Genomic DNA, 22,627 nt, shown 5'->3' with positions numbered 1-22,627 from the left:
CAACATCCCACTACATTAAACAAGTCTCTCTGCTCTTGTTCATGACAACCCAGCCCTCTTTGTACCCACTTTATAGCCCAGCCCTCTGACACACGGAGAGGACACTCTGAATGGGGCAGGGTTTGCCTGGTTAGAAGTGATGGATTCCACTGTACATTTACTAATGGGCATTTGGTTGCCCCCTCATCTCCCAGAGCCTGATGCTCCTGGGGGAGCTCCGAGGCTGCTCCATGCAGACACTGCCGTCTGTGGCCTGACATGGGTTGGCCACCTTGTAAACTGCTTCCGTGCCATTTACCTCCCAACCACACTCCAGAAAGCTCAAGAAGGAGACACATGTGAAAATGTTTATTTCTCACAGGACACTGTTCCCCAGCCAGGGACCCCAAGCTCCCCACCAGCAAGGGCGCGGTTTTCGGAACTGCTCCTTCATGAGCCCCACTGCAGCAGCGGCTGTGCTCTGCTCACACAAAGTTCTGAGCAATGGCCAGCACCTTGGAAAACTCGCCTTCCCTCCGGCGCAGGCTGGTGGGGATGGGTGTCTTAATGCGGGTGCCCACAGGGTTCCCATTGTCCTCAATGAGGACCACGTTGTTGGAGTCGAACCTGGGGGTCATCCGAGGACCAGGCATGCAATGCCCCACAATGAGCGCCTTTTTCTTCTGTCCTTTGATGGCCAGCAGTATGCGATCACCCACCTTGCCCACCCCATTCTTGTTATAGACGTGGATGCAGCGAGGAGGGCGATGGTACGGGGTGTTCCCCAGGGCACTGTTGTCCACCACACGCACCCGTGTCATCTTCTGAATTGCACTGAGGGTCCCGGTGGTGCTGGTAGGAAAGGAAAAAAGTCTGAGATCTGCACCTCTCCTGGTCCAGTGTGGAGGCCGGGATGGGACAGAGCACACGTTAGCAACAACACGCTGAACAGAGACCCACTCAAGCTCTGATGGGAAGGCAGGTGCTTCTGAGGGCTTCTCTGTACCCGACAGTTTCGGCACAGACAAAAGCTTCCGCTGCCGGGTCAAGATCTTGACTCGGATGGGTTTTAAAGAGAACCCGCTTTTCTGTTACAACAAACTTCATGGCAGCCTGAATTGAAAGGACTCTTGAGTATTAAGGGAATACCTTATGGGCCAGGCCTCACCCACTACCTAGCCTGCAAAACCTGCTCCCCCAGACTATACTGATTCCCAAATTTTCTCATCTATATGTTGCTGGGAACCAGAGATATGAGTGGGTAGGTCTGCTAAGGGAGTCTGCTGACACCACATAGCAGAGACAGGAAATAGGTCAAGGTAACAGTCTTCTGTTATAATGCATTTCCCCCCACTCGAAATAAATTTGTGGTTTATGGTTATTTTATTTTTAGAAATTTGTTTTTAAACAGGTCCCTATTAAAGGCAGACAAGCTATTACTAAGTAATCTGAGGACAGTGGATTTCCATTTTCCTGATGCTGGCACCTTACGTGCTGGTGTTCCCCAGGTAGCCCTAGGTCCTCTCCTCTCCCCCCACATGCCTATTCTGGGCAATTTTATCTATGCCCATTGCTTCCAACTAGTAAACTCCATCTCCAGCCCCACTTGTCTCCTGTGTTCTAGTCCTGTGTTTCCACTCTAAACTCACTACACATCCTACAGCTACTGCACAGGAGGCCCACACTGATCTCGTCACCTTCCCTTGTGATCTTCCCCCTGCGGCTGCATTTCTCATCGAGATCATGGCTTCTCCAGAAACTCCAGCACCCAAGCCATACACCTCTCCATCACCATCCGCTGCTGCCAGTCCTACTGATACTGCCTCCTAAGCAGCTCTGTCCTCTCCCTCCACCCCATCAACACTTCCTAGATTCAGCAGCTCACTCTCTTACACCAAGATTATGACATTGTGTCCTAACCAGCTCCCAGTGCATCTCACTACACCAACCAAGAGTTCTTTTTTAGAATATAAACTGAGGCCACTCCCCTGCTTAGAAGTGTTCAATGGTTTCCCACTAATTGTCAACAACCTGGCCCCATTGTACCTGCCTTCTAAGGTACCATCTCCTACCACCTACACACCCGCCCTGTGCCCCAGTGGCCGGGAAGCTCTGGAGCTCGCCAAGCACACGGCCCTCGCAGCCTTCCCCGAGGCGTGCCCAGGGCCTGCTCCCTCTTCTCTTCTGGGAAGGCCGCCTCCACTCTCCTTTCCTCCTCCTCCTCCTCCTCCATTAGCAGCTCTGGTCTCAGGCCTTCCACAGCACCATACAAACCTCTATTATTATACTTGTCACATTTCCTTCCAGTTATTTGTTTCCAAGTTTGCTCCCATGGCCAACTGTGAGAACTCTTCCAGGGCAGGAAGCAACTCTTATTCATCTCTCTATTACCAACCCAGACACGGTGCTCGGTAAGCGCTTGTGAAAGGAGTGCACGGACGGGGCCAAAAGGCATGTTTGCCAACAGGAATGCAACTGTGCTCTCCCCCTGGGTTAGCGTCCAAAGGAGGGGAGGCTGTCACACTTCCGTCATGCTTGAGTTTTTGGTAGTAAGTAACTTTTTAAAAATGATTCCAGTTTTTAAATAGAAGGTTTAAATGCATTTGGGGAAACCATAGGGTTAAGAGATGTCAGATTCACTCAAGTCTAGCAAGGACTGAAAAGTTCCATCTTCCACCACATGCCTTTCCCTATCCCGCCTCTCACAGCACCGTCACCTCCGTTCCTATGCCCCTCACCTGACCTCACCAGGCCCCAGCTCAGTCTGATTCCTTCAGCTTCCTGACCCAAGGCCCACCTCCCTGAGTTTCCACTCCCGTTCTAGTCACCATAATACCCAGCCCTGATGGGAGGCTGATCAAAGATGCAGCTTTAAGAACTTCCTGGGGAAAGTTACCTGAAACAGCGCTGGCTGAGGGCTCTGCTGATGTGGGTGAAAGGGCCCCTTAGCCCAGTAAGGAAAGCCATGGGATCCCAAGAGGGCAAATCCTGAAGAAAAAGAAAGGGGTAAATTTTATTGTTAAGTCAGTGGCCTTATTCAGAGCCAGTTTTCTTTGTTGTTGTTTTTTAATAAAAGACTGTTGGAGACTTGTGTGGGAGATGGCACTTCCAGCACAAGATCATTCAAGTACAATACTAAATATAAATCTTAGTGGTTAAAAGGTACGCAGATGATTAGCTGGAACTCCAGCTACAATTTTGCTGATTCATATTCTAGCTGGGGTCAGAGAGCCGGCATGACCCACAGCATTTCTCGCCATAAGGAACACAACAGCACAGACAGTGCCTTCATCACCACATCACTCCCACGGGCCGGAGGGAAGCATCGATCCCTGCTACACACCCAGCCAGCGACCACGTTCCAAGTCCTCCACAAAGGAAACCTGCACATTACTGCCTTGTTGACACTCATGGCCTCCTGAGACCAGAACTTCTACTCCCAGAAAGAAAGCAGATTATCTGAGCCACTGCCCAGGTTGTCTGTCACATCACCTTTCCCCCAAATGTAAACGCCAGGACATCTGGACAGCTCAAGGCTAGCAAAGTGGAGCCAACGAAGCCTTTGACAAGTCACTGACCAAAGTCTCTATTTGGGTCAGTCTCCCAAACAACATCATAACACAGAACAACGACTTACCCCACCCTGCAGCTAATGTGGGGTACAGGAGAGCAAACCCCGACCCAACACTAATGCTCCAGCTTGCACAGCCGCAGCCCAGTGGCTCCCTAGAACATGGCAACCCCGTTTCCTGCAACACCTGGGCATCAGGTAGGGGCGTGTTTAAGAAAAACCTACAGCCAGCTAGTATTTCCAAGTGCAAAACACGCCTGTTCTTCCCTCCACATGTTTGGCTGCAGAGGGCCTCTGCACGAGCCCTGCTAAGAGAGGCTCCCCCACTGAGTGTTTCCATACAGCTCTGCCCAAGTTCAAAACACCTCAGGTAAGACTTTACTTCATAAGGGTGTGGGGGCAGCGAACCCACAGTCACCTCCACAGGAATACCTACACACTTTAGAAATGCTTTTTAACTGCAATTTAGCCTCAAATCACAGGCCTACTCTCCAGTGTTTTCCTTATGACAGCCCAGTAAGCACTGGCCAAAATGGAAGTATGGTTGAAAAATTAAATGCAAAAGGAGTCAGCTAACTTGCAGAACTATCAACATCTAATGCACAGCACTGAGGACAACTGGACGAGGCAAGCTTTACCTGGGTAGCGAGGTAACCCTGCAGAAGGAACCGGAGCTCCCGGGTCCCCATCTGTAACACGTACTCACAGGTGGTCATGGTGTGAGCAGTTCAGATCACAGGGCACAGTGTCTGGCACTCAATACCTACTAGCTGTCTTCATCATCATCGTCGTCGTCATCATCTAGTCGCACCTCATTTCACAGATTAGGAAACTGAGACACAGAGAGATGAAGTGACTTATGTAAAGCCCCACGACTAGCCAAGGGCCGAACCAGAACCAGAAGTGGACCCAGTTTCCACCAAGGTTCTTTTTACCACACCCTACAGCCTCACTCTACCATACAAAACTCACTTCACACAAGGAAGCTCAGGGTCAGAAGCAGCTGTAAGGGTAATCTGGTCTTTTCCTGTTTCCTTTATGAAAATGTATTGAGCAGTTTTTATGGTCCAGGCACTGGACTAAATGATTTACATTATCATCCCATTTAAGCCTCACACAAATCTATGAAATGGGCACTCTAATTGATGAGGAAACGAGGCCCGGAGACGTGAGATTATGTGGCCAAGGTCACACAGACAGGAGTGACAACGTTGTAACTTAAACCCAAATAGTCGGCTTCCTGAGCCCTTGCTCTTCGTCAACAGCGTTAGCATGGTAACTTTAATTTAAAAATTAATATTTTTCCAACTGTTAAATCATCCTTGTTCCATGCACATTTTACTCATACCCAACTCAATGTTTGTTGAATCAACTGAAATATAGATGATCAGGTTAAAATTTTTCATTGTAACCCAATTTAAGTTTTCAAGACAATCTGTGGTGTCGGTGGCAAGAGCTCCATAATGGAGCAATAACTGACTATTGGCTTTTTAAAAACCTGCTCTGAACAGTAGTCCTGGTTCAGGCTGCAGTTACCACCCATCTTGGCCAAGCTCCTGAGAGAGGAGGCTCCTCAGCTCCTCCAGAGCCCTCAAGGGTAGCCCAGCACCACCCACACGTCTGCTCCTGAGAAGGAGACACCTGCCCCTTCACACCACTCTGCTTCCTCAATAACACTTATGTTAGTCCAAGAACTGCAGAAGTGCCTGGGGACTTCCCAGAACTTTCCTGGCTTGAGTACAACAAACCCCATCCTTCAAGGTGCCTAAACTCTTCAGGGCAGTGTGTGCACAAACACACCCAGGCCTTGCAGGGCCTTGCTCACAAGCCCCCCAGCCTATGCCCATCTCTGCCCGGCTAAGTCTGACCCAACTCCAGGTGCAATTCCTCCATGAAGCCTCGTGCAAAACTGCAGCATCCGATGCTACCCCTTCTGAGCACTGAGGACAGCTGGGCAGCCCGTGCCAAAACTCTCACTGCTCCAACTTCCAGGATCCAAACTCAAAGAGTGAATAAATTTAGGTACTTTTTTTTAAATTTAGGTACTTTTTAAAAATATGTTTTTATTGATTTCAGAGAGAGGAAGGGAGAAGGAAGGAAGGAGGGAAGGGGAGAGAGAGAGGAAGAGGGAGGGAGGGAGGGACGGAGGGAGAGAGAGAGAGAGAGAGAGAGAGAGAGAGAGAGAGAGAGAGAGAGAACATCAATGATGAGACAGAATCATCAATCAGCTGCCTCCTGCACACCCCACATGGGGATCGAACCCACAACCCTGGTATGTGCCCCTACCGGGAATTGAACTGCGACCTCCTGATTCATGGGTTGATGTTCAACCAATGAGCCACATCGGCCGGGCAAATTTAGGTACTTTTTTTAAAAAAAATAAAGCTGATATTCCTTGTGGCGTTTTTTGTTGTTGTTCTTTTTTTAAAGCTGATATGATAACCCTTAACATTCTAGTTCTTGCTACTCAAACTCAGAAACCACAGAAATCTTGATAACGTGGCGTCTGAACTCATTGCAGGAATTCAGGAATCGCAGACTCAGATCATGAGGAATACTTGTACTGTCCTCAAACCCAAGAGTACACATTCCCGTCTCCAGGGAGCTCTTACAGTTGCACACGGAAGGGCCTGATTCAAGGACTTTTCACTAGCTCTTGGTGACCTAATGATGATCTTCAGGCCCAAAGGGCCTAAGACATCCAATGGACAACAGTAAGCCTTCCTACAAAGTTGAAAGCACAAAAGAACCGAAAGTATTCACTTATTGTATAGATAGATAGATAGATAGATAGATAGATAGATAGGTATCCTTTATTCCTTAAAAAAAAGTCTGTGGCCTCCTCTACTCCCACCCCAGCGAGACCTCGCAGGCCCCCTGGAGTGGTGCAATCAACACTGGCTGAATAAAATAAATGAAGTAGCCAGAGAAAAGACAGCCCTACTCATGGATCCAGACACACTGTAGAGCAGCGGGCGGCAGCCGGTGGTCCGCGGACCACTGATGGTCCGAGGTCCGAAAGGTTGGCGACCGCTGCTGTAGAGCTCTTCTCTGTCTGTCGGGAACCGGGACATCACACGCAAACATGCTTTAGGAGACCACAGTGCTGGTGGCGGCAGGATTAGCCCATGCTGTTTACAGGTCCCCAGAATCATCCCCCAGGCCTGGTGTCCACACTGCCCACTGTAAAAAACATCCACCTCATCCACCACTAAATGACTGGTTTGAATCAAGGAAGAATAATGGAGGCAGCAATTTACTTCAAAGTAACTGTGATTGGCCTTGATGTTATTTCCTAACATAAATCCATCCTGTAGACACAGGCCCTGATTCACTTCAAATGTAGTCTATATATAATGCTTTATTTCAACACCGAGTCTTATGTTTGCATGGAAAATAACCCCAATGATATTTCCTCCTCTATAACACTCTCACTCAGGAGGCCAGGTGTTCAGACGACTCCAGTGACAGAGGTGGCTTTTCATGCCATTTTCTGGTCAGCACTGAGTATTGCCCTTCAGGTTTGAGCTATGAATCATAACCTCTCCAAAAGGGGGAAGGGGAGAGGAGGAGGAAGGGAGGGGAAAGTAAAGGGAGGGGAGAGCAAAGGAAGAAAGGGAGGGAGGGAGAAAGGGAGAGAAAGAAGGAAAGGAGAAAGGGAGAGAAAGAAGGACAGGGGGAGGGGAGGGGAGAGGGAGGGGGAGGGGAGGGGGAGGGGGAGGGGGAGGGGGAGGGGAAGGGGAAGGGGAAGGGGAAGGGGAAGGGGAAGGGGAAGGGGAAGGGGAAGGGGAAGGGGAAGGGAAAGGGGAAGGGGAAGGGGAAGGGGAAGGGGAAGGGGAAGGGGAAGGGGAAGGGGAAGGGGAAGGGGAAGGGGAAGGGGAAAGGGAAAGGGAAAGTAAGAAAAGATGCCCTAGCTGGTTTGGCTCAGTGAACAGAGCATTGGCCTGCGGACTGAAAGGTCCCAGGTTTGGTTCCGGTCAGGGGCACATGTCCGGGCTGCAGGCTCGATCCCCAGTAGGGGGCATGCAGGAGGCAGCCGATCAATGATTCTCTCTCATCATTGATGTTTCTAACTCTCTCTCCCTCTTCCTTCCTCTCTGAAATCAATAAAAGTATATTTTTTAAAAAAGAGAGAAGGAAGGAAGGAAAGGATAAATTACTTACAACCCAAGAACCATACCCATTTTCCACCTGATTTAACTTGAAGATCTGCCTTCAGTTGTGAAAACCAGGGAGGACTGTACATTTCAGGTACACATAGGTGAGCTTTTCACTTGGCATCACCTTATAGATCCGCTTGGAAGGGCGCTCAGTGAGGGCAGGGCCGTGCCTGCCTGCCTGCCCTGTACAGTGCTGCACACTCAGGACCCAGAACAGTGCCTGGCACACAAATGCAGCTCAGTGAGTATCTGTCAAATGAATAAAATTAATCTGCAATTGCAATTCATCCTCCAGCTCCAGAAGGCTCCATGTAGGGGGATTGGTGGTCTTTCTTGTGCCTTTCTCCCCTGACTTGGGGGGGGGGGGGGAACCTCCTACCCACTGAGAGCTCATTTTTAACTAATTTTAATACACAGAGACTGACTGAAAAAATAAGGGATGCTTCGTGGAAAACTGGAAAGTACCATTACTTGAGGATCACGGAAATGTACTTAGTATCACAGCCCTACATATAATTACACATTGTTTCCACATGAACGATTTCCATCCTTAGGTGAGGCATGTTACATACATGTCAAAGGCTTTTCAACAGGAAGGGGCTCTATAGAAAAGAGACTAAACAAATAAAAGCTCCACAATCATAAAGGAGTGCTTAGAGGAGATTCTGTTATTAAGTAACAGGATGGAAAAGAAACACTAAGAAATCAAATGCAGCAAGCACCCACAAAAAGGAGAAACTCCACAAGCCTGAGGTTGCAAATGTCCTCTTAGCTAAAGCAGGAAAACGCAGAGGCTTGGCAGCTTCGAGGAATCAAGGAAAAGAAATCCCAGGACCCTGCCATCTCCTGCAGGTTTCACCCCAATCATTCTGGACCAACAAGTACTCTTATCTGTTGCTTAAAAACTCATTCCTGTTTTGTTGTCCACTGACCCTCTTTCGGGAATCTTTTTTAACCTTACCCAAGGATAGCATGTTACAATTCTCAAAGCACTTTCACACATTACTTTCTTGGATGATTTCATTCCTGAGCACCCAATGGAAACACAAAGACAAATAACAAAGAGCAACAATCTGCAAGGGACTGAATCAGCTAAGGACTTTGAATGGCTCTGGGGGCTCAATAATGTCAGTACCATTTTGCAGACTAGAAATGAAGTCTGAAATGCTAAGTGACTTGTTGACTCATTCAAGATTAGAAGGCTGTTTCTATTACACCCTGCACAATACCTGCACAGCTAAGATGCTGCTTTAACCACTAATAAAATTCACAGAAGAAAACACACCCCACACAGGACAAGGACTCATGCCTCTCTATCAAGGCTGCCATATAATCTTTAAAAACTCAGGAATTAAAAAGCTGTCTTTTCAATAACTATCTGTACTACACCAGCACAGCCTGGGAAAAGAGCTGAAGCTGACCTGATTCCCCTGCCAAATTGAGTCTTCACAGTGTATTCTTCAGCATGATGAGCTGTTTGTGCCAGGGCTGCCATTGAAGACCCCATTTCTCAATTTGATTCACAAAAGAAAAATGTTTCCAGAACTCTTGTCCTGTATTTATTTATTCACCTTTCCCCTCTTTGTCACAAAAGTGTTTAAAGCTGTGGTTCTAAAATATAGCTGACAATTCTCAATCATTCAAACTCCCCCTCAATCCCGACTTCACAGGTATCCAAACATCTATAGTCCAAAAATAAGTTTGTAATAATCAGTATGGTCAAACTCAGAGAAAGTGCGCAAAGTTCGGTTCTACTCAATCGTGTACGTGTTTCCTTCCTATTACCACCTCTAGTGGGCCAGCGGCAAGAAGCCAGGTATATGGAGCTGTCAGGTGGGGAGATGGGCAAAGGAGGGAAGGAAGCGCCTAGAGGAGTCCCTGGACTCAAACAGGACATGCTGCTGATAGAAACCTATCTCCTCCACCCTGTCCTCCCCTCTTCTGCTAAGTCTGTGACCTTGGAATCAGCTTCTCCCGGCCTTAATGACTCTCTGCCAAGCAAGGGAAGAACAAAGAGGCATGGAAGGGACTGTGCTTCAGTTTCATTCATGTAAGTGGTCATTTTAAAGTGGGGATTCCCTTTCTACATTAAGCAGTAGGGACCAGGGACCAAGTCTGCAGGATAAGCAGTTTGTTTCCCAAATCCTCACAGGGAGAACAGCCTCACTCCCTATTCTCAGGGCAGCACTATTAGTGTCTCTTTAAGATCACTCAGTCCTAAAAGTAGGTGTGTGTGGTTTTCTTTCTTTTTTTTTTTTTAATGTTTTTATTTATTTCAGAGAGAGGAAGGGAGAGGGAGAGAGAGAAACATCAATGATGAGAGAGAATCATTGATCTGCTGCCTCCTGCATGCCCACTACTAGGGATCGAGCCCGAAACCTAAGCATGTGCCCTGACCGGGAATCGAACCGTAACTTCCTGGTTCATGGGTCAACACTCAACCACTGAGGCACACTGGCCCAGCCTAAAAGTGTTTTTCAAGTTAAAGTAAACATGGAAAAGTACTCCCTCTCTTTTTTAGGGACACTTTTTTAAGTGATTTTTTTTTTTTTTGAAGTTTTGGACAGGGACACTTTCCAACTCTGAGTTGTTTCACTAGTGAATAATAAGCAACCTAGTACCTTTATTAATAAGAGAGCATATTACCTGAACCAGAGCAACATTTCTGGGATCTGAATCATAGTTCTCTCTTACATGCTGGTTGTGACTGTAAAATCGCACCAGAGTGAGCTACAACCCAGAACAAACCATCAGCCTTTAAAAAGGACGGCTAGCCCTAACCGGTTTGGCTCAGTGGATAGGGTGTGGGCCTACGGACTGAAGGGTCCCAAGTTCGATTCCGGTCAAGGGCATGTACCTTGGTTGTGGGCATATCCACAGTAGGGGGTGAGCAGGAGGCAACTGATTAATGTTTCTCTCTCATCGATGTTTCTAACTCTCTATCCCTCTCCCTTCCTCTCTGTAAAAAATCAATAAAATATATTTAAAAATAGAAAGGACAGCTAAATCATTACCGGGTTTTTGAGACGCTCCTAAGCTCTCGCACAACCATAAAAGCAATAGGAAAATCCACCTAATGTGGGTCCAGGTGTCATAATCCCCAAGACAGGAGTGGGGCAAGACAGGCTGTAAGAACTCTTGCATCATCTAAGATTCTAGTTGCTGAGGAGAACCTGCCCATGAGAGCACCTCCTGAAAAAATGGACTCCAGAAGAGATCTTTACCCTTCATATTCAGGAGCAATAATTAAACATTTTGGCCACGTTCCTTCAAGGGTTCCACAATGCACTTCATACTATTCTCATCTCTGTCTGTTAAAACAGATCAGGAATCCACCACATGTTCAGATTGATAACTGCATTCTTAAAAATAATAATATATAACAAATGACCCATGAACCAGGAAGTGATCCTCAGAGGTCCAAAAACCAGGCAAGTATGGCCTCCATCTCCACTTTCCAGATATCCGTCACAAGTGCTATCTGGCAATGGATCACGGCAGCTTTACAACCATAGAATCAACAATATGTAAAGTGTTTCATAGGAAATACACATCCGAGAAGCTCTAATGGTAAAATGGACAATTCCACCCCCAAAACAAACAAAAACTAGAGTAGATGCCTTTTCATCTAAAAGTCTTGCTCCTACTCCAACAAAATCCTGTTCTCCAATCGCACACATTTCTAATGAGTGAAGAGTGACTGACCATCTTGCTTCTTGGGCAGTAAACTCCTGAAGGAGACCCACTCTGTTCTTTACTGTATACTAGAGGCCCAATGCACGAAATTCATGCAAAGGGCTCGGCCCCCTGCTGCCATGGCTTTGTCCAGAAGGTCGTCTGGAAGGACATCTGGTCTAATGCACATATTACACTTTTATTATTATAGATTCCTGGTGTGCTAACTGCATCTTTGAGGACAGGTTTAAATTAATGAAAATTCAGGTTAAAGAAGACAAGAGGGCAAACAGGTAACCAATATGTTTCAAGCTTTTCTCTTATACACAGAAACATTTTCTAACATCTCTTAATACACTAACACATGTGTGTGTATTCCTGAAACAAGTGTCAAGAAACGATATTTACCCTTACAAGGACAATGAACTCCGATATCTTCTATTTCTTTTTATTTTCCTTTAATGATGGTTGTGATCCACTAAACTGATTTCCCACTAATCAATGGGACTCGGTTTGACTGGGAGTTCAGTTTGAACTGCACTAGATCAAAACTGATAACCTCATTCCACAAGCTACTAATGAACGCTTCAGAAAGCCCCCAGAGACACTGACACGCCACAGGAACCTGACACACCCGGCAGGTAGGCAGTGCCCTTCCCAGGTCCGGCAGCCCAGGGTTAAGCATCTCCCAACCTCCCAGCTTTTCCCAATAACCCAACAACCCAAAATGACTCTGTCATAGGCTCTGTTGTTAACCTCTTTATAAATGCAGCCCATTTGATCTCTTCGAGTGGCAAAGTTCATTTACTGCCCTCTGTGAAAAGCAGTACTTCCCTTTTAGTCTCCAAACCAAGCCCCTTCAAGACTGAAGGGAAGAAAACCTTCCAGGAACCCAAAGTTAAATGAACCAGTTGGTACTCTGTGCCTAATTGTGTGGGTGAGGTGCTCCTGCACATGTGTCCGCACAACGCGCGCGCGCACACACATCTATCTCTCGCTTAGCTTAGCTCTCTATTTATCCAGCCTTAATCCCTGGCAGACGCAGCCTCTGATGAAATGAGAAACCAGGGAAGCCCCGGGAGCCGCGGAAGCACTCATCGCAGGACAGCGAAAGCAGTGGACTCACTCTCCACACCACAAGACGCCTGACAAGTCACAAAGTTATCTCCAGATCCAGACTGGGAAGGGGAGCGAGGACGAGAGAAGCAGACAAACTCGGAGGGACGTGCCGCGCCAGAGGGACCGACCGAGGACACCTCGCCAAGGCCTGACCGCAGCTCGCCCCTGCCCGGGCCGCCGGCCCCAAACTCCTGGGAAGCAGGTGAGCGCCGCCCGGGCGCGGGGCGCAGAAGCCACGGGAGCCCCGCGCCGCCCTTGGGGGTGGGAGGGAGGAGGGTCCGGGTACGAGACCTCCCCTCCCCTCCCACAGCCCCTGTGCCCCAAAGCGCCTATCCTCAGCCCCCTCCGGCCTCTGCTCATCCACCCCGGGAAGTGCGCCTCCCCCACTGCAGGCAAGGAAAGTGGAGGAAGTAGAGTTAGGAGCAGGACGCCCCCACCCCCGCTTCCCCTCCGTACCGCTCTCGCCGCCCCGGAATATCCCGCCGCGGGCCCCTCCGGCCAAGCGCCGCCTCCCCCCTCACCCCACGCGGCCTCTCCCTGCGCCTGCGCCGGACTCGGCTGGGCGGGCCCTGCTCCGAGAGTGCGCGCGCGCCCTGCGTGTGCTGGCGTGGGGGTGGGCCCTGCGTGGCCCCGCCCCGTCCCCCCTCCTCCGCCCCCCTCCCGGGACACTGCCGCGGCCGCCGCAGGAGCCGGGAGCCCGAGCCGCCCAGCGACTCCCCCTCCCCCTCCCCCAGCCCCGCCCCGCCCCAACCAGGGGCTCCGAGCCGGAGCCGAGTCTGCGCCTGGGGGTGAGTACGCGACCCTTCCCCAGCCCCCCTCTCTCCTCTTTGACGATCCCGCCACCACCCAAGGAAAAACCCCAGACTCAGCTGCGCGTCCCCTCCCTTCTACCTCCTGCTGGACCCAGAGGTGCCCGGGCCCGCGGGACCTATTGGTGCCGCGCGCTGCCCCTAACCCCACACCATCTTGAGCCAGATGCGAGCCCTCCGACCCCTGCCAGGGCTCCAGATGTGCACCGCCTTCTGTCCCCACCCCTCCGGAGATCCTGAGGGGTAGGACCCCCACCACCCTAGAGCCACTCTTCTCCCTGCTGCCCGGTCCAGGTGCGCCTCCCCTCCGCGGCCCTCCGGGGTTCCAGCTGCGCCCAGTCAACCCGCCGCCCGCTGTGGGGAACCTGCCGCCCCCGCCCCCGAGTTTTGTATTCCAGGGTCTCCAAGTCCGATGGCCTCGGTTTCTTTTATATTTTCTCGTGCTCCCGGGGCCAAGTACCCCCGAGGCCGATCCCGGGGCAGGGGTTCGAGCTCGGGGAAGGGCAGGTTTCGCGGGTGCTGGCACGAGGCCGGCCGCTGCCCCCAGCCGGTCTGGGGACTGGTCGGCAGGCTGGGGAGGCGGCTAGCCCCAGGAGCGTGCGTCCTCTCCCTGCGCCCCACACAGTGCAGTTCATTCATGAGCCGCCCGGGCCTGCGTTGGAGGGTGCGGTGGAGAAAGGAGTCAGCGCGGAACCGGGAGTGGGGCAAAGGCCCAGCTGGGAGGAGGCGCGCTTTGTCCCTCCTGGCCTTCTTGACCACCTAGGGAGGACAGTCTCAAAGCTTTGGCGCCTTGTGTCCCAGAAGAGAAGGACGCTTGGGAAGTGGAGAGGAGAGGTCAGAGGGGCCCACTGCCCTTGGGGCTCTGTGCTGCCACCTGCCTGGGTCCCCTGGGCAGAGGTCTGGCCGCTGAGCACTACACTTGCCCAGGGGAGAAGGAAGGGGGCCTGGGGTTCTCGGCTCAATACCACTCTCTAGCCTCACTCTGGGTCTGCAGCAGCCTAGGAAGAATGAGGCTGAGCCTAACCTCTCCGAGGAGGGCCCCTAGCCCTGCCTCCCAGGCACTTGTGAGTAGGGGAGTGGGAGTGTCTGCCAGGCTTCCAGTGGGGGTGTGCTAGCAGCATGGCTGTCCTCCAGGGCACCAGAGGGTCCAAGCCCTGGCATGCCCCAGGTGGCACATGCTGAGGCCTGCTGTTGGCTCATCCTACTCAGTCCAGGCCCATGGGTGGGTGGGTGGGATGTTGCAAGGCAAAAGGCAGGTGGGGGGTAGCTAAGAACCCCCTTTTAGACATCCTACAAGTTCCCTCCAATTATAACAGTCTTGGAGACTTCAGTTCAAATTCCAGCTCTGCCATTCTTTAGCTGTGTGACCTTGACAAGTTACCTAACCTGTCTGAACTTCAGTTTCAATTAAAAAGTGTGTTTGCTGCCACTTCTTTTCAAGATTTATCATGGGGATCAAAGTAGACAACACAGGCAGAGTCTGGCACCCTGCCTGGTAGTTGATCAATAACGGGTTCTCTTCTCTGAACTTCTGACCCAGTCTAGCATAGCATCACCCTCCTGTACTCCCACCTCCCAGCCTGCTACCCATGGAGTGGGTACAATTGAAGAGTTTGGGAACATTCCCTGCCTCTCAGTGGCAGAGTCCCGAATGTGGTATAAGCCCTTAGGTGGAAACAAGAAGCCCATCCTGACTGAGGGGCTCTGTCATATTAAATTATAAGTTTTCTTTCCTTTTTATTTGAACAGTTTTTCCCCCACAATTTATTAATAACAGTAGGTAATTTTTTAGAACCAATTATGTACCTTGAACTGTATTAAGAGCTTTACATAAGTCCTCTTGTTTAATCCTCAAAACAACCACCCAACTGAATTGTTATCCCATTTTACACATGAAGGAACTGAGGCCCAGGATGGTAATTTGCCCAGGTCAAGCCAGATCTGTCTCATCCTAGAGCCTGTGCTTTTACCCACCAGGCTCTGTGCCTTGTTTCCTACACCTGCCTCAGAACCTAAAATCACAAACCCAAGGTCTGAGTGGCGGGGGGACGGTGGGGAGGGTGGGTTGGGAGCTACAAGCAAGAGGGAAGGCAAACAGGTAGAAAATAGGGTGTGGCGTTTTCCAGAGTGATAGCTGGCAGCCCCCAGCTCCCTGGTGGAAGTGGCTCCTCTGTTGGTCCAGGCAACAAAGTGTAGTGGTTAAGAGCATAGACTTCAACTGGGCTGCCTCGGTCCATATCTGGACCTACCACAGACTGGCTGTGTGACATTGGGCATATGTACCCTCTCAGTACTTCACTGTCCTAGAGTTGTGCTGTGGAGTAAATGAGTTAACATTTGTAAAGTGCTTAGAACAGTGCCTGGAACAGAATAAGAGTTAAAGAAGTATTTGATAAATGCATTCTTTTCCTACTCATTTGTGGATACATTTTTGCCTATCCCTCTGAAGTTGGTAGGAACAGAGAGAGGATATTAATTCTGTTACAGATTAGAAGACTGAGGCCCAGGTTACACAGTAGCAGAGTAGCCTCCGTTTTCATCTCCTCCCAGTAGATCACACTACCTTCCTATGATCCCAAGCCCTAAATTACACCTTCCCAAGTAACTCTGTAAGAAAACACTTGTAACTTCTAACTCACCCACCCCTGCCATGCACACTCTTCTTAATGGTGAAATAACAGCCTTCAGTTAGCCATAAATAAAATCTTCCATCACTCTCTACACACTTCCAGCTAAAAGCCTGCATCAGACTAGAGAAATTCCGGGATACAGCTGGCTCTGGCAACCCCATGGAATGGAGGAACTGCCCCGCTCCCCTACTACCTACCCCCCCCCCCCGAAAAAAAATTCTGCCTCATTCTCTTCCCTCTCTGCTGCTCTCAGGGAGGGAACAGCTGCCGTGGGTGAAACAGTCCAGCAAACCCACCCCCACAATTAACAGCATGGAGTAACCCTGTGAGCAAGTAGAGCCACCAGCCCTGGCTCCACCCGACCTGCCCTGTGACCTCGTTTGAGGGGCTTCTCCTCCCTGGGTCCCTGAAAATGGGGATAGTGATCTGATCGAGCCTGCCCTGCTTTCCTCATGGATTAGGTGGGAAGATCAGTGCAATGGGGGGGGGGGGGGGAGTGCAGAGTGTTTGTGACTGTAAAAAGGAAGTCCCCAGATGGACATGGTGATTTCAGTTACTAAGCATCTACCTGGACTCTCCTCACACACCCTACCTGGTTCCCTTAATATAGAAGCTCCCAGAATATTCCACATCTTTCCAGGTGGAAAAGATGGGGGGGGGGTGCTTCAGGGGTTTGTACCCATTACCTTCTGACCTGGTGGAACCTTGGTGTTGGGGAGAGAAACAGACAAGGAGTGGGAATGGGCTATCTTAATTTCTGGAGTGCATTGGAGTTGGGGATTAAAGGGGGACTAATGTACATGCCCCTCAACTACCACAGACCCAAGGTACCTATACCTACCTTTAACCTCCCCTGGTACCCCAGAGTTCTGGGTGGGCACCTTGTGTTTACACACCCAGGCTCCCTGACAAACCCACATACATACCCCCACTTAGAGACCAACACTCACTTCATCTCTGTGGGCTGCCATGCAGTCACCTAGCTTCCCCCTACCCCACCCCCACACATAAATACATCAACATGCATTTACAAACCTAGATGCACACCCACAGTGCTCCCGTGTTCTCTCGCCAGGGGACATTTAATGAGCATATACAGAGTTTCCGTGGTCTGCAGAGTCCTATGCCAGGCACATCAGAAAAGCATCGTGGTGCCCTGAAAAGTGTTCTAGCTTTAGAAAGAAGTTGAACTACGTTTGAATCCCAGGCCCATCATTTTGTTAGTAGCGTGACTTCAGGAGTTACTTAACCTTTTTGAGCTCCCATGTCTTCATCTTAAATTGTCAATGTCATCTAACTCAGGATTGTCAAGGATTAAATGAAATCATACATGTGTTCTTGAAACAGTGGGTACTCTAAATGACACCTGCTACAATTACTAAATTAGTTTGGGGGAGCGGCGGGGGTTCTTAAGGCAACTTAGGCTGGAAAGGAAGAGGGAGGCATATCACACAGGGCAGTTATTCCCTTAGTCTTCCTAACAGGCTTTCAGAGACTCCCGGGGACCAAGTGGAACACATAAATAACCCAGCTTCTTCCTCCATCTAAGAGTTCATGCCTCTTGCCCTGTGGTTTAAGTGTTTGGGGGCGGGGGGGGGGGGGGCAGGAAAAACTGAGTCACCCCATGGGGCTGTGGGGACACTTGACCCCAGCGTTGCAGTCACCAATTCTGGGTTTGTTGTTCTCTTTGTCTGCTTTCCTTTCTTCCCTGGAGACACCACCCCTCCCCACCCCCACAAAGCAGAGCTTCAGTGTTGTCAGCAGAAGGGGGCCCCAGGGGCCCTCCAGTAAAACGGGGGTGGGGCAGTGATGCCACAGCCACACTTCTCCCTGGGAGCCTCCCCAGAGCCCTGCTTGGCCCGTCCCCAGGCACTTCCAGAACCCAGGCACTTCCAGAACCCAGGCATCTGGACTGCCTGTCCCTTCTCTTCTCCCACCCTCCACCTGGACCATCGGACCATCCAGGGCTGGACAGCCCTGCAGTAGCAGGGAACCAGACTGGATGGCAGTACCCGGCAGCCAGGGGTTTGGGCAGGCTAAGAGGCCCCCGCCCACTCTCCCTTCCTTTGCCAATGGACAAGCTCGCTGGAGGCACGGCATTCCCAGCCTGCCCTGCTCCTGGAGCAGGGCAGTCTGGGAGTTGTAGTCTCCACACCATTCAGGTGACTCCTGTGGAGAAGGGTGTAGCTGCTGTCTGGGCAGGGGAAAAGGAATGAGAGTAAGCAACAGTGACTGGGTTAGCAGAAGAAGTCCTGCTTTTTAATCAACTTCCCACTCTGACCCTATTCTCAGACCCCCTACTCTGGGGACAGAGGGGACAGCTCTGAAGATGAATATCTTATTTTGAAGTCAGTTATGTTGGGAAGGTGATTAACACTTGAAAATTCTAAGCAAATGAAAACATGCCATTTTTCTAATAGGGGTAGAAAGAGAAGATCAGGGTTCGGTAGCTGGTTCCTGACCCACCCTCCCTTGGCCTAGAGACCCCACCTTTTAGCCTTGGATCCTCAGGCCTAGGACCCCTCCCCATCTTCTCGCAGGCTCAGCTCCACCCCCTGCCTGAGACAGGGAAAGAAGGAGACAGAGACTGTTTGGAGAGTATTTGCAAGTGTGTGTAGAGGTGGTGGGTGGTAGGTGTTAGAGGCCCACAGACGACTTCTAGCTTAGAAAAACCAGTCTTCCCAGTCCAGATCTGGGCCAAGTTCCCCAGACCCGGGTGGGGTCACAGCCTGAGAGCCAGTGAAGGTAAATTTATATGACTCAACCCTCCCCTTCCCAAGCCCTTATCTCTGGAGGCCAGAGCTTCCACCCACCCAGCGAGCTGGTGACCTATCCTCGCTCCCCTCCCCACACCCACCTTGCCAGAGCTCTGAGAGGGATAAGGGCCAGGCCCCGCTGACCACTCTGCCCTCTGCCCAGGAGGACCATGCGGCAGTAGCAGCCATGCTGCCCTTCCTGCTGGCCACACTGGGCACCACGGCCCTCAACAACAGCAACCCCAAGGACTACTGCTACAGCGCTCGCATCCGCAGCACCGTCCTGCAGGGCCTGCCCTTCGGGGGCGTCCCCACCGTGCTGGCTCTCGACTTCATGTGCTTCCTTGTGAGTGTTCGCATGCCACCCACATCCTTGGCACCTACACTCTGTACATTGCTTGCTAATACCTGGAGCTCTAACCACTCTCCCACCTGACCCTGACTCCCCAGACTTAACTGCAGGAGGTATCCCCATCACACAGCCCAAGCCTAGCCTCTGACCATTCCCAGGCGAGGGCCACCCCCTTCTAAGACAAGATGCTGGCCCCTCTGCCCCTGCTCTTCTGGCTAGTCCAGTGGGTGAGTGGCCTCTCCACCTGCCAACCCCGCCTCTTCCCTCAGGCATTGCTGTTCTTGTTCTCCATCCTCCGGAAGGTAGCCTGGGACTATGGGCGGCTGGCCTTGGTGACAGATGCAGACAGGTAAAGCTTTGGGGCTTCCCCACCTCTACACATGCACACACAGCTTGTTCCACACTCCTCTAGAAAAGGGCCAGCTCTCTGCCATCCCCCCTGGTTGGGGGGACAAAGAGGGACCGGTCCCAGAGCAGGCAAGGGGGGTATGAGGGCCCCCAGTTGGGCCTTCGTCCCTTGCCATTTCCAGGGACCCTTCTTCCTCCCCCCCCCCCCCCCCACTAACTTTGTCTGTTCTCTGCCCCCAGGCTTCGGCGGCAGGAGAGGGACCGAGTGGAACAGGAATAGTATGTGGGGCACCAGCCCCCTCATCCACTAAACCAGCTTTCTCTTTTCTTCTCTCATGCTTCTCTTCTCTTCTGCCAAGTTGCTGGTTTCTCTTTGCAGTTTTCTCTTCTGCAGGCTCATTTTCGGATTAACGCAGGCGGTGTGCTTTGCAGAGCAGGGGGCTCCCCAACTTGTTGCTGCCTTACCCCCCATCTCTCTCCCTGGCTCTCTGCCTGGGAGAAGCCCCTCCCCGTGCACCCAGCCTCCATGGCCCTGGTTGGCTGGAGTGGAGGGGCCATCCTCCCGGAAGTTCACAGTACACTCACCCTGTTGGTGGCAGAGACAAGATTGGGTGTCACCTGTGGCTTCCCTAACAGCTAGTTCTTCATATTCCAGGGTTCTCTGCTCACTTCTTCTGGAGGCCTGAGAGGGGAGCTGCTCAAGGAGCCCCCAGTTTGGCCCTTTGTGTCACGTCTCTGTCTCTGTCTGTAGGACTGGTGGTGGAATTTCGGCAGCTGCTGGGGTCAGGGAAGAGGGTGGATCAGGACCCACCTGGGAGACATCTCCCCACCCCCTCTCCTTATCCCCACCCTCTCCTAGTCCATCCTGTCCTTCACCTCCCATTGCCCTGTGCCCTGTCGGCTCTGGAACTGCAGGGCCGGTTTACACACTAACTTCAGCCTCCAGGGGGCGATGATGAAGACACCCTCCTCCCTTCCCCCTGCCGCCTGTGTCTTTCCCCAGACCCCGCTGAAGGGAGGAGGCAGGGAGAGGGTAGTCATGACTTCCTGCTCGGCCACTGCGCTTTCTGTGCCTTGTCTAACGCCTGGAGCTCTGGAGGGGGAGCCCACCCGCTTCACCCCTGCTCACCAGGGGCTCAGACTCACCAGGCTCTCTCATTTCTCATCTCCTCACCCCCAGTGTGGCCTCAGCTATGCACGGGGACAGTCATGACCGGTATGAGCGTCTCACGTCTGTCTCCAGCTCCGTCGACTTTGACCAAAGAGACAATGTGAGTGCCCTCCCCGGACTTCTTAGCCACCCCTGGCCCTCCAGGGCAGGGGGGGCCCAGCAGCCTCTAGCTTCCGGTGAACAGTCAGACCTGAGGAGCGTGGCCTTCTTACCAGGGCAGTGGTGCTGTGAGAGCCACAGGATAACCACCCAGACTAGAACTCCTGGCACTGTCCTCCATGCCAGCCTCTAAGCTGGCACCAGCCTAATTCGTGATTTCAGACTTGTTCCACTGTAGAGTTCTGTGCCCGCCTCTTGCTTAATTCTAAGGACCCCTTTTTCCTTAGTCATGGTCTTAGAAATAATAATGAGCTTTCCATGCCACTTACAAAACATACAGAACTCACTGTGTTGCTTAGAGGTTGCAGGCGGGCAGGCAGCCCCTGGCTGGCTGGGTGGGTGGGGCCAGTTGACGTGCTTGCGGATTGGAGCTGAGTGGCAGGGGCCCCTGAAAATAAGGCTTGTCCTTGGTGATTCCCAGCAGTCCCCAGACCCCCTTTCACATCAGACCCAACACCCTGGCGTTACCTGCCTGGCCCTACCGTTCTACCAGGGTGAGTGTCCTGGTCAGACCCTAATCTTCAGGCCCTAGGGTGGCCCTGGCCAGTCCCGCTTAGGCTGGGCCCCTGGGCAGCAGCTGCTGAGGTAGCTGTAGCAGAAGAAGCCTGCCAGCTTCCTGAATTGGACGCATACTGGTAAGTGGCTAAGCGAAGGTGTCACCTGCCAGCCAGAGGGAAGCTGCCCCGATGGTCCCCAGACGCGGTGACATTGGCAACAGGTAGCACAGTTCTGCATCTTGGCCAGAGGGTAGCTCTGTCCCCTGACCTGTGTGAAGCCTGGACCTTTCCCTGGCAGGAAGGTGGGGAAGGGTTCTCCCTGCCCAGCCCTCCCCCTCACCCCCCGGCTCTGAGTGTGGGCTCTGCCGGAAGGCGGGACTGGGGACTTGTGGATGGGAGATTGTGCTCAGTGACCTCTGAGGTGTGCTAGAAGACAGGTGGCCGGATCCCAGGCAGTGTGGCCCAGCCCTCTGCTTTTGGCAGCGATGCTGCAAACTCTCCTTATTAGCTACAGGTCTGGAGGTCCCCACTGTTCTTCCTAGATCCCCGAAGCCCACCCACCCCTACCCTGGCCACACAGCTGCAGGCCTGCTCCAGTCTGCCGCCCTGTCGGGTGTTTGCGGGGATTGTAGCCTGGGCATGATCCCTTTCTTTGCCCTTGGTCCCATTCTTCCTTGAAGGCTGGCCCTTCCCTCTCTCCCTCCCTGGGGTGAGCCACTTTCTGGGCGGGGGTGGGGGGGCCGCGGGTTGTGGAAGCTGCGCCAGGGTGAGCAGGACCTGAAGTGGGGAGGTTTAGGGCGGTGGGGGCTGGGGCTGCTGCTGATGGCCCTCTGTCCCCCCAGGGTTTCTGTTCCTGGCTGACAGCCATCTTCAGGATAAAGTAAGTGAATGGTCTTCAAGCTCTAAAGAAAGAAACAGAAAGACTTCAGAACTTGTCATCTTCCCACAAAATCCAGAGGCCAGCAGCGTTGAGGGCCTTAGCGCTCCTAGCCAGCCCAGCACCCTCCCTCCTCCAGGAGCCTGGCCCTGGGGCCTTGGCTTCTGCTGAGCCCTGAGCTAGCCTCACTGACCACCCATGGTCTCCTGTGCCCCCCTGCCTGGGAGGCCCACTCTGCCCACAGCTCTCCCTGCCCCTGTGGGTGGGAGCAGCAGGCAGGCTGGGAGCAGCCAGCCAGCAGCAGGCAGGAGCCAGTCTCCAGCAGAAGGCAGGAGATCGCGAGTGCAGCAGGCAGGCAGTGAGCGCTGAGAGAGGCAGGAAGCTGCACAGGTCAGCATCGCCACCACCCGCAGCCCCCAGCCCCTCCCCAAGTGTGCCATGTACTACGTGCACCAGCACCCATAAGGGACCTGCTTCCAGAACCCCCCTCCAGCCTCCTGCGTCTGCTTCCTGTCACCGTTCTC

The 22,627-nt window shown here is 52.1% G+C and overlaps 2 protein-coding genes across 10 annotated transcripts in view; one reads left to right on the top strand and one right to left on the bottom strand.

Annotated features, from left to right (window-relative positions):
- Positions 1-331: 331 nt before the first annotated feature.
- On the bottom strand, positions 332-13,099 carry MRPL14 (mitochondrial ribosomal protein L14). 4 transcript variants are annotated; one of them, XM_080666948.1, is made up of 4 exons: positions 12,961-13,054; positions 4,318-4,382; positions 2,876-2,967; positions 332-831 (listed from the first exon to the last, which is right to left on the bottom strand). In XM_080666948.1, exons 3-4 carry the CDS (start codon positions 2,944-2,946, stop codon positions 465-467), a joined length of 438 nt encoding a protein of 145 aa, XP_080523074.1. In that variant the 5' UTR covers positions 2,947-2,967; positions 4,318-4,382; positions 12,961-13,054; the 3' UTR covers positions 332-464. The 4 variants fall into 4 exon arrangements, with proteins under 4 accessions (XP_080523074.1, XP_080523072.1, XP_080523073.1 ...); XM_080666946.1 differs by lacking the exon at positions 4,318-4,382 and having other exon boundaries at positions 12,961-13,099; XM_080666947.1 differs by lacking the exons at positions 4,318-4,382; positions 12,961-13,054 and adding an exon at positions 12,512-12,953.
- The window catches only part of TMEM63B (transmembrane protein 63B), a 23,530-nt gene continuing 13,380 nt past the window's right edge, over positions 12,478-22,627 (top strand). The window contains exons 1-6 of one of the 6 annotated variants that reach the window (XM_080666941.1): positions 12,478-12,706; positions 18,866-19,045; positions 19,321-19,400; positions 19,640-19,678; positions 20,580-20,670; positions 22,069-22,106. In XM_080666941.1, the coding sequence (XP_080523067.1) occupies positions 18,887-19,045; positions 19,321-19,400; positions 19,640-19,678; positions 20,580-20,670; positions 22,069-22,106 (407 nt within the window). In that variant the 5' untranslated portion in view covers positions 12,478-12,706; positions 18,866-18,886. Of the gene's footprint in view, positions 12,707-13,120; positions 13,293-18,862; positions 19,046-19,320; positions 19,401-19,639; positions 19,679-20,579; positions 20,671-22,068; positions 22,107-22,627 lie in introns of those variants that run through there. The other 5 variants (XM_080666940.1, XM_080666939.1, XM_080666942.1 and 2 more) reach the window with 5 other exon arrangements.

This window comes from Plecotus auritus, assembly GCF_963455305.1.
Source record: "Plecotus auritus genome assembly, chromosome: 4".
Lineage (NCBI taxonomy): Eukaryota > Metazoa > Chordata > Mammalia > Chiroptera > Vespertilionidae > Plecotus > Plecotus auritus.
The sequence above is the reverse complement of the archived record's forward strand: the minus strand, read 5'-3'. Positions and strand labels throughout refer to the sequence as shown.